An 11039-nucleotide genomic window follows, 5' to 3' on the forward strand; every position below is an offset into this window, starting at 1 on the left:
CATAGAGCTGTAGAAATGCCAAACCTCTCAAACTCAGTTTCTCAGGTCTGGGGGTACAGATGCTGACAGTCCCTTCTGCACCAGGAGCGGTTCCATCTGACTAAGCTGAACCCCAGGACTGGCCCCTGCCCCACCCCATCACACAGGGTCAGGCTGACTCCTCAAGAGCCCCTGGGCAGAGACCCTGCTCTTCATTGCACACTCGTCACGCACCGACGAGGGCTCCAGCCGGGACGTTCTCCTGGAAAAAGAAAAGGGTCTCTTTGTGGGAGGGTCTGTGGGAAATGGCTTTGGTTTTGCTCAGAGAAGTCTCATCTAAACTGTCACTGTCTTTTCCTCCTTGCACAGGTCCTCATGCCCACAGGCAGCAAATGTCCAACAGCAGCTCCATCACCCAGTTCCTCCTCCTGGCGTTCACAGACACACGGGAGCTGCAGCTCTTGCACTTCTGGCTCTTCCTGGGCATCTACCTGGCTGCCCTCCTGGGCAACGGCCTCATCATCACCACCATAGCCTGTGACCAGCACCTCCACACCCCCATGTACTTCTTCCTGCTCAACCTCGCCCTCCTCGACATGGGCTGCATCTCCACCACTGTCCCCAAATCCATGGCCAACTCTCTGAGGGATACCAGGGTCATTTCCTTTGCTGGATGTGCTGCCCAGGTCTTCTTTGTATGTTTCTTAATTGGTGCAGAGTATTCTCTTCTCACCATCGTCCTACGACCGCTACGTTGCCATCTGCAAACCCCTGCACTACGGGACCCTCCTGGGCAGCAGAGCTTGTGTCCACATGGCAGCAGCTGCCTGGGCCACTGGGTTTCTCAGTGCTCTGCTGCACACGGCCAATACATTTTCACTGCCACTGTGCAAGGGCAATGCCCTGGACCAGTTCTTCTGTGAAATCCCCCAGATCCTCAAGCTCTCCTGCTCAGACAGCTCCCTCAGGGAACTTGGGCTTCTTGTGGTTACTGTCTGTTTAGGATTTGGGTGTTTTGTGTTCATCGTGCTGTCCTATGTTCAGATCTTGAGGGCCGTGCTGAGGATCCCCTCTGAGCAGGGACGGCACAAAGCCTTTGCCACGTGCCTCCCTCACCTGGCCGTGGTCTCCCTGTTTGTCAGCACTGCCATGTTTGCCTACCTGAAGCCCCCCTCCATCTCCTCCCCATCCCTGGACCTGGTGGTGTCTGTTCTGTACTCAGTGGTGCCTCCAGCAGTGAACCCCCTCATCTACAGCATGAGGAACCAGGAGCTCAAGGATGCCCTGTGGAAACTCGTATCTTAGTGTTTTCTGAAGCAATAAAATGGACATCTGCTTCTACATAGCAGTTTTAATGTAACTAGTTACAGGTCCAGCCTCTCAACTGTATTTCATGTTGTTATTGGTGGTTTTTTTAATTGTGATAATGTTGTCATCCCCTTTCTTATTCACTGACTGCTTTTCTTTTATAACCACTGTCTGCGTAAATGAGGAGCCATGATCTGTGTGTATGTAAACAAAATAAAGGGTCCTGTAGTGTCGTGGTTTGATCGCGGGGAGACAATCAAGAACCACGGCAGATGTATTTTCCTTAACCCTCTTTTCCTCCCCTTTTCCACCCCCCCCCCTCCCCTTTTTCACTTAGGACAGGCGATTTTGAGAGGAAAGGAAAAGAAGAACAGAGAGAGGAGAGCTGGAAAATTTGAAAACATTTTACTAACTTAACTAAATAAACATAGAGAACAGTAAAGCAGAATAAATATTATAGAACCAGTCTTGCAGTTCCCAGCAGCGAGTCCGGCAGGATCCTTCAGCCAACCGGAACTAGATTCAGTCTGTCAGGAGGCCTCAGCTTGCAGGGACAGCACGAAAGAAGCAGAGACGAAGCAAAGCAGCAGGAGACCCAGCAGAAGAGACAGAGAGTCCTTCTGGTCCACCTTTTATACCCAGGAAGTCATGAATGGAATGGACTACTCCAATTGGTCAATTTGTGGTCACCTGACTCAGACCACCTCCTCTCGTTGCTCCCCCCAATGACCCAGGACATTCCACCCCTTATAACATACTGTTCACAGCATATTTAAACCTCATCAATACAATCTAATTAATACAATTTATCAATACGATCTAATTAGTTACAACAACTATATACATATATATATGCAGGTGTAGCTCATCATTCTCTTAGTCCATGGACCATCCTTTGGAAAAGCTCGTTTAAGTTCACTTATCACACATCCAGTACATCTTATGGCCACTGTTTGTGGGTTAAAGACATCAACTTTGAAGAAGTTGTCAGGCGCCACTCGAAGAAACTAGCTCTGGTTCCATCACCACTGTCTTGATCTGAAAGACACTTATTAGACACTGTTAGTATGGAAATTAACATCGTGCAGGTCAGTCTTGACTATTTTCACCTAAAACCAAGTCCCCTTGAGGTACACATTGAACTTCCCCATCTTCAAGCATCACCCACCAGGTGCTACCAGCACCTTGGACAAAAACAATCCCACGAATGGGCTCGCCTTTGCCTGAGGTAGGAGTGACCCAAACTGCCTTCCCTAACATATTTTTCATGTGTACTACAGGGACTTTATCTCCTTCTACAGTATGGAGAATTTCTGATTGTGCTGGCCCGGCTCGATTAGTTGATCCTCTAGTGTTGACCAACCAAGCGGCTTTTGCTAAATATGAATCCCAGTTTTTAAAGGTTCGACCACCCAGTGCTTTTAGTGTAGTTTTTAACAAACAATTGTACCTTTCAATTTTCCCAGAAGCTGGTGCATGATATGGAATGTGATAAACCCACTCAATACCATGTTCTTTGGCCCAGTTGTCTACAAGACTGTTTTTGAAATGAGTACCATAGTTGGATTCAATTCTTTCTGGTGTACCATGTCGCCAAAGGACTTGCTTTTCAAGGCCCAAGATCGTATTTCGGGCTGTAGCATGTGGTACCCCATATGTTTCCAACCATCCGGTGGTTGCTTCTACCGTTGTAAGTACATACCGCTTACCCTGACAAGTTTGTGGAAGTGTAATATAATCAATCTGCCAAGCCTGTTTTTAGAAAACTGAGGACCTGGCGCCCGACCCCAGCCGGGGGGAGGGCTGAGAGTCATCAGACTGTGAATCCTTAATGTAAAACAAAGTCTCTTTGAAATAATCCCGGAACGCAAATTGATTACTGTATTTAAAAAGTTAAGCTAGGGGGAAGGGTAACATAAGAGCCAGGAATCCCTATTTTAAATAAATCAATAAGGGGAGGGGTTTATTATAACTAGATGACTGAGACAGGTAAACTGAGGCAGTCTGTGAACCTTCCAGTATCACACAATCCAATATGTCCTCACCAACCACCGCTCTCCTTTCCACCCGTTGATGTAACACACACACAGTTTCCCTCAGTCCATGGGCCGCCACCGCCGACCGTGTCCGACCGTTGTGGCCCCTGCTGTACCGTGGGCCACAGCCCCCACTGTGGGGCAGAGGCCCCACCAGACCCAGCACCCGCCATCCTGACAGGGGCTGAAGAGGCCCCAGCCTCTAAGAAGCTTCATCTCTGCTCTGCCTCATGGATGGTGGGAAATGCCCCGTGGCGCTTGTTACAGCAATGGCAGCGGAGCCGTTGGCAGCGCAGAGCCCAACCCATCTGGGCTGTTGAATCATGGTGAGATATCGCTGCCCAGCTAGAGAACATGCGTGAGAGTGCGCCACGTAGAAGCTCATGTGCCCGAGAGTCGGTCACTGAAGAACCCGATCCGAACAACAAGTGGGGGGATTGAGCTGCTGAGATTAAAGTGTCTGAGGTAGGTTTGCACTGGCAAGATGAAGGTGAATTATTGATGGCCCATTGGGCCCACGATGCCTAAGGTCATTGAGGAAGGCATGCAACACATGGATGGGCTCGTGATCGAGGCATGGACTCGACCATGGACGCTGTTGCGCGGGTTATTCGTCATTGTGAAACGTGCGCTACCATCAAGCAAGCCAAGCGGTCAAAGCCTGTGTGGTATGGGGGGCAATGATTAAAGTGTAAACATGAGGAGTCCTGCCAAATTGACTATATCACATGGCCACAAATCTGCCACGGCAAGAGCTCTGTGCTTACAATGGTGGAAGCCACCACCGGCTGGCTGGAAACATCTGCCGTGCCCCACGCCAGTGCCTGCAACACTGTCCTGGGCCTTGAAAAGCAAGTTCTGTGGCGTCATGGTATTGCCGGGGAGTAATTTAGGGTTCTGCTCACTGCAGAGCAACGTTTAGATTTCTTAAAGACAAGTGCAACTTCAAGAATTTGGTGGCAGGTTCACTCTGTTATTTACTTGCATGGGGGAAATACGCCAAGCCAAATGCTGCTGACCTTCTCTCCAGGTGCCTGTACCCGTTCACGAAGCAAACTTCCAGGATTCTTGCCTCCCCAATAACCGTTCACTCTGGAGTCTGTGTCCTGGAGCTCCGAAGACAAACTCTCAGGCGAGGCCTGTATCCGTCACGGTGCAAACTCTCAGGATTCTTTTCTCCCTGATAACTGTTTGCTCCAGAGTCTGTATTTTCAAGCTCTGAAGGCAAACTTTCAGGGGAGGCCTGCACCCATTTGCAAAAGCGAACTTTCAGGCATTCCCTTCCTGATAACCGTTCACTCTGGAGTCCACGTTTAAAGCTCCAGTGGCAAACTTTCAGGCGAGGGCTGATAACCATATGCAGAGCAGACTTCCAGGCGACAAAATTCTTACAAAAAAATTAAAAAGTTAATGGAATAGAACAGCAGGAGGGCTGGCTCAAGCTGGGTACCTGTGCAGAGGTCCCACCCGAGCATAGGAAACCATAGGCCTTTATATGTCTACAGACCATTCATACCATGATTCAGTCCAATAGCAAGGTTTCACATTTGGATCTTCTTGCTTCTCATTGGATCTTCTTCTCTGATTCCACGTGGGCCTTTGTTTTTTTCAGCTGTAGACAATGTTTAGTTGAGGTGCGGAAATGACCTTACAACCTTTGAGATTGTAAAGAAGGTATGTATTTACAACACTGGACACACGGGGGATTAATTCCACATAAAATGTGTGCAAATTTCCAGTAGCTGTGAGCTTGGTTAAATGCTGTAAAGTGTTACATATTCATGAAAGTTCTAGAAACCCCTATACATATTCATAACCTGTCCCCGAGAAGGCGGTTCTTATTACAATGAGTTCCGGGAAATCATTTCCATAGTCTCCACCTTCGGCCCCTCCTGCTTGTGCCTGCACAGTGATCGTGAACCAGCATCTTCTTCTCCGTACACCTTCACCTTTGGCTTGGTGTGCTGAGTTGGCTGGGACTCAAACTGCTGAGTTGGTTAGAACTGGTGTATCTCCTGTCCTGTGCCCAAGCTTCTATTATCTAGTTCACCCAAGGATGCACCAAGGATGCACCCAAAGTTTTTTATCTTTGCAAGGCCTGTGAGGTCATCAGCGGACTCTTGTTTCTCTTACAAGAAGTTACAGAAAGCTAAGCAAGGCTAGGCAATTGTGATGTGGGTTAAGGGTTAGCTCTCTAAGTGGTAGCTCCTTAGTTCTTTAAGTGTTAGTTAGTTAATTCCCTGTATCATATTGTCCATAACCTTGCAGGTACTGTTTTGTCTGAATAAATCCTTTCTTCTCAGCAAAGTGCAAAATAGGCCCCATCTTCTAAGCGTTCAGTGTAGTTTGTAGTTGCTTTTGGTAAATATGAGCAGAACTTTACAGCTTAAAATTTTAGCCAATCCAGCTTACCAAGTAACATGAAGCAAAGAGTATATTAAAAATCATACAACCTTATGTCCCTAAATAATTCATTATGTTTAGTGTGCATCTACTTAAGCTAAATGATTAATATTAAACTTAAATTGGGCTCATCCACTGACCCGTGAGTAGTAAAACCACTGCCATACAGCTCACTTATTTAGCAGGGAGAGCTCAAAGTGGGCTCATCCAGGCTGTCATATTTCTAGAATGAAGTGGTTGACTCGTAGTCAAATTGCATAGAGTAGGAAAAGTCTGCACGAGACTCTGTGTGCCCACAAGCCACCGGCGTTCAGTTGCCGTTCTGCTTCCCTGTGGGTCTCCTGGAAGGAGTTCTTGTCCTGGCTGTGGCTCAGGCCCATCCCTCCTCTGCAGCCTGGACCAAACTGCTGCGGGTTTGGCTGGGGGGGGTCGAGTGTATCCACCACACAGACCAGCTTATTCATCCTTTCAGAGCAGGTTGCTTAACAGGTGTCAGCATCCATGTGCAGAGTCTGCACATCAGCCAGGCAGCAAAGCAAACATTACAGAACTGGAGACGAGGCTCTTGACCAGCTCCTTGAACCCAGATATCAGCATGCCATGTCTCCTGAGATTCCTGGGAACATCTAAACTTGAAGAGCTGAGCATGTGAGTCCTCATTGGGTATTCTGGCTCATCTCCTGACCCGTGTGGTGCTTCAGGTTGTGAAGAGGATGAAAACCAACTTTTGGGCTGGGGTAGTTCCATTTCACGTGTGTCATGCAGGGCAGATGAAGGCAGCTCAGAACTCCAGTCTCTGCTGCGCTGTAAGACTTGATACCCCATCCATAAGTACATATCTAAGTGGTTCAGATGAAGGGTGGTCTGGCAAAAATCACCCTGCTCCTCCCCAGGTACATGGACACAGTTCACGTGTCTCTCCAGAGAGTGACAGCAGCTGGATCCCCTTCTTGGGACAGACTCCTTCCAGGAGAGACACAGCAATGGGAGTAACTCATCAGGTCCTCACGGCATTTCACTCAGCATCAGTTTTTATGTATTTGGTGCTTTCCTCTGACTACTCTTTCTGCACAAATGCTCACAAAAAGACACCCATTTAGTAAAACATGGTCATAAAGGTGCTGTTATGGACAAGAAACCTCACCATGAGCTCTGGAGGGAGGGAGGAAGATGATAATAAGCACCAGGAAGAACCAAGGAGCTCAAAGCCTCTTCTGAAGAGTGAGAGGCCCTGAGCAGCAGTGAGCGGCCATGTGTGGTGTGGGAGGGTCAGGGGATGTGAGGTAGAGAAGGGTGATGGCTGATGACTTCAGCAAATCCTTACAACCATGTCTGAGCCTGCAAGTGGGATGTGGCTGATGTCTGCAGGTGGAGGGGGAAGAGGAGGAAGATTTTTAGGGGGTTATGGAAAGAAGGCAGCCTTCTCTTGGACTAATCATACATGGCAGCGACATTTGCTTGCTGTGGGCATGGCTGTTCCTGGGAGATGGGAATGGCTGCTGCTGGGGGGGCTGTGCTCAGGCATGGCCCATGAGCTGACCTTGCTCTGCTCCTCTCTTGCACTGCCCACACTTGGATGGTCCTCAGGAATCATCCATGAGCCCGGAGGAAGCACCAGCCTCCTGGAGTGTTGGCCCATTACTGGAGGACAAGAGTGAAAGGTTTGTGAGACACATGGGAGTGCAGGAAGACACGGGTCTATGCATAGTAGTAAACGTGTTAAAGAAGAAGACCTAAAGACCATTGGCTGATCGTGCTAATGTGGAATAGATTGATTTTTCTTTTTTATTTTCGGGCAGCAGAAGAAGGAACGTGTGCTTTCAGTGCTGGGGCATGGATCCAAAGAGCGGATTCAAGCAAGTTTGGGACCAGGACAGCTCAGGTGATTGGTGACCATTGCAGGTCTATGAAAGAAGCTGCATGGGTTTGGGAGACCTCACAGGCATTGCCAAACCCTCAGAAAACCAGAGCCTTGTAGTAAAAGTAACAGCACTTGGCACCAAACCCACACCCAAAACACAAATACCCTCCCAGTGACCACAGGCAGAGCCTTGAGAAACATTTGACTGAAAGGGTTTCCTTTGCCAGGCCCTGGGGGTCAGGGCTTGGCCATTCTGATGCTAAACAACCATGAAGGGCTGACAGGGCACCAGAGCCACCTCCACATCGCCTTTACCACCTCTGACCATCGTCTCCAGGCTTTTCCTTCAGCAGCCTCCAGGGACAGGGACTGCTTGTGTCAGCGATGGCCCCTCGTGGGGTCCCAAATACCCTCAGAAACTTGGGGTTTGTTTCTGCCTTTCACGTCATTAGGAGTTTGTTAATTCTTTCAGTAGCTGCAGCTCAGGACCATGGCAGCAGAGGGCTCATTAACAGCCAAAATGCTCTTAAAAGGCTCTCTGCAGCACTTCGCTAAAGGCTTCAGGTCTGGTGTGGATGATCAGAGAGATTTCAGAACTGTAGCCAAACAGTGAGCATTTCCTTAATAAGTAGTCATAAAGCCAAATTTCTTATATTTCCGTCCCCCTCCCAATGCCCTCATTGCCAGAACAACTGGTATCAATGTCCACTAAATATTGATCTAGAGAATCTCCTGATAAAGACTGAATGTGTCAGAAAAGTGGGTGCCTAAAGCACCACTTGCGTGAGGAGACAGGATAGGACTCCTCAGGAGGAATCACACAACTCTGGACCCAGAGGTGGGAGTTCCTGGGAATCTCAGGTGCCACAGCACAGCGATACTTGTGTTCAGGGAGCCGGTCAAGTGACCCATCTCCTTTTCTGTAATGGTGTCTGAGTTTGCTCAGGTAAGCCCTGACTTGAGCCCCATCCACTCCTGGCTGTTCTCCAGACTCCTGCCTTCAGGAACAAAGTCCCAGGAGACCTTGCTGGTGAAGATTGAGGCAAAGAAGCCATGAAGTACCTCAGTCCTGTCTGATTCTACTCTTACGAAGTTCAGCAGCAGGCCCACGTTCACCCTGTCTATAATTTTACTGTAAGGAAGCAATGTCAGCTCATCTTGCTGCCCTCAGCCTCCCCTGCAGGTATCAAGTCCAGGGCAGCTTTGGCATCATCCCCACATCCATGGACAAGGATTCTAAATTCCTCCTTTACAGCTTGACCTGCTTCCACCTCCCATGCGCTGCCTTTTTGCCCTGGAGCTCTGTCAGTTCAGACAAGCAGCCTCATGACGTAAAGTCTTCTTTTCATGGGTACTTGGAGAGATCATTCTTGTGCTTGGAGCAGGCTGTCCTGTAAAGCTTCTCGGATTTCCTGAGCTCCTTCACCCTTCAGACCTACTTCCATGTCACCACCTTTATTGGCCGCCGTCTCCCAGCATGTCAATGTCTTCTCCTCTGGAGCCCACCAGCCTGTGCTCTGCTGCTGGCCTTCCTCCCTCCCCTCTGGTGCCTGGAATCCCACTGTTGCCTGGTCACCACAGCCAAGGTGGACACTGATGTTCACATCCCTCACCAGCTCTTCTTTGTCTCCCAGTTCCAGATCCATGTGAGCATCACCCTTGTTGTCCCACCAGGCAGCCACGTAAAGAAGTTGGCCCAAGATCCTCTGGACTGTTGGCACCTGCTGCTTTGCCTGGCCAGTGAATGTCAGGGCAATTACAGTTCCCCATAGGAACCTGCTCATTGACTGGAGACTTCCTCAGGTTACTAACAGAAGATCTTTTCCATTTCTTCTCCATGATCAAGAAGTTTGTAACATCCAACACTTTATCACCCTGTATGGGGTTTACATGGCAAAGTCTTGGAACTGGGGGTGAGTGTGGGTGTGCCACAGTTGTCACGTCTCTGAGAAGACAACAGGAGTTTGATGTCAGACAGAGCCGATATGAGCTGGCTCCAAGATGGACCCACTCCTTGCCAAATCTGAGCCACTCAGGGATGCTGGCAGCACCTCTGTGATATTGTATTTGAGAAAGGGTAAAAACCGCTGCACAACAGCAGGTGGGAGAGAGGAGGGAGGAAATGTGAGAGAAAACACACTGCAGACACCAAGGTCATGTCCCATGGGACCCAAGCAGGTCCCTCAGCAGGCCAAAGCCTGCTCTCCTGAAATCCTGCTCTTTGCCTTGTTATCATCTTCCAGGAGCCTCAACTCCACTTTCCCAGCCCTGACTATTCCATCCCTGACCAACCCTTTCTGGTTTGTAAGTGTGAAGTCCCACAGGGCACCTCACCTCACTGACTCCTCAGCCACCCGTGTCAGGAAGATGTTGTCCATGAGCTGCAAACCCCTCCTGGATGGCTGGTACCTTGCAGCTATTGGGATATCTTAGGTTTGCCATGAGGACACTGCCTGGAAACATGAGGCTTCTTTCATTTGTCTGGAGGAGGCCTCATCTAATTCCTCTTCCTCATCAGTGAGTCAGTAGCTGATGTCCACCCACCACAACATTGCCCATGTTGTTCTGCCCTCTCACGCTGAGTCCTCAACCTCCAGCTGACATTGTCTGTCCCCAGGCAGAGCTCCACGCATTCCTGCTGCTGTCCCACATGAAGGGAAATTTCCCCTCTAAGTCCAGAGCTCTGGCATTATGAGTACCAGACCCCCAAGATGCCACAGTTTCCTCAGGAGGGGCTGTTTGTAGTGTCCTGTAACTCCTCCTGCTGTTAACTTGGGAGAGACTCCTTTATCAGGTTAAACCATCTGCATGCAAAGATTAACAGCTGAGCTAATTGTGCTTGAGAAACTTTGGAATTCACCCATCAAAGAGCTCTGGAGTTGTACAAGGAGAAATGGCTAATTCTGTATCGGGGCAGGAGAATAACCCCATCCATCAGGACAGAGCAGGACCTGACACGCTGAGCAGGGACCCTGAGGAGAAGGGCCTGGGCACTACAAGGGCCGCCACACAAGCCCGTGCTGCACGCTCACCATGAACACGGCAGCTGCACACGGGGCTGCATGAGGAGGAGCGTGGGGACCCAGACACCTGGAGTTCTCATCCCATTCGGTTCAGCACTGGTGTGACCCCACACACACGGGTGTGTGCCAGTGTGCGGCTCCCAGTTTGGAGAAGCAGGGAGGAACTGGAGAGTGCAGGGCTGTGCCAAGGCAGGGGTCAGGACCTTGTGCACATGGTGTGGGATGCTGAGGGACCTGGGCTGCTCTGGCCCAGCAGCGCTGGGGAGGCTGCAGCAGTGTAGGAGTAGCCTGAGAGTGCCGGAAGGGTGGTTTCAGAGATGGTGGAGGTTTTCTTCATAGTGGGAAAGAGCATGAGAAAGAAATAATGGCACACAGTGCAGGTGGGGAGGTCCAGGCTGGACATGAGCAGGAAGGAATGTGAGTGGAAGG

General features: G+C 49.7%; 1 protein-coding gene across 1 annotated transcript; it reads left to right on the forward strand.

The window, feature by feature from the left end:
• Positions 1-750: 750 nt before the first annotated feature.
• LOC135999315 (olfactory receptor 14J1-like) lies at positions 751-3764 on the forward strand (the record flags this gene model as incomplete). The annotated part of the gene is made up of 2 exons (XM_065652877.1): positions 751-1212; positions 3669-3764. Coding segments are annotated over 2 exons (558 nt in total), but the record flags the coding sequence as incomplete, so codon positions are not given.
• Between the last annotated feature and the right edge of the window lie 7275 nt (positions 3765-11039).

Source organism: Caloenas nicobarica, chromosome 28, assembly GCF_036013445.1.
Source record: "Caloenas nicobarica isolate bCalNic1 chromosome 28, bCalNic1.hap1, whole genome shotgun sequence".
NCBI classification, from domain to species: domain Eukaryota; kingdom Metazoa; phylum Chordata; class Aves; order Columbiformes; family Columbidae; genus Caloenas; species Caloenas nicobarica.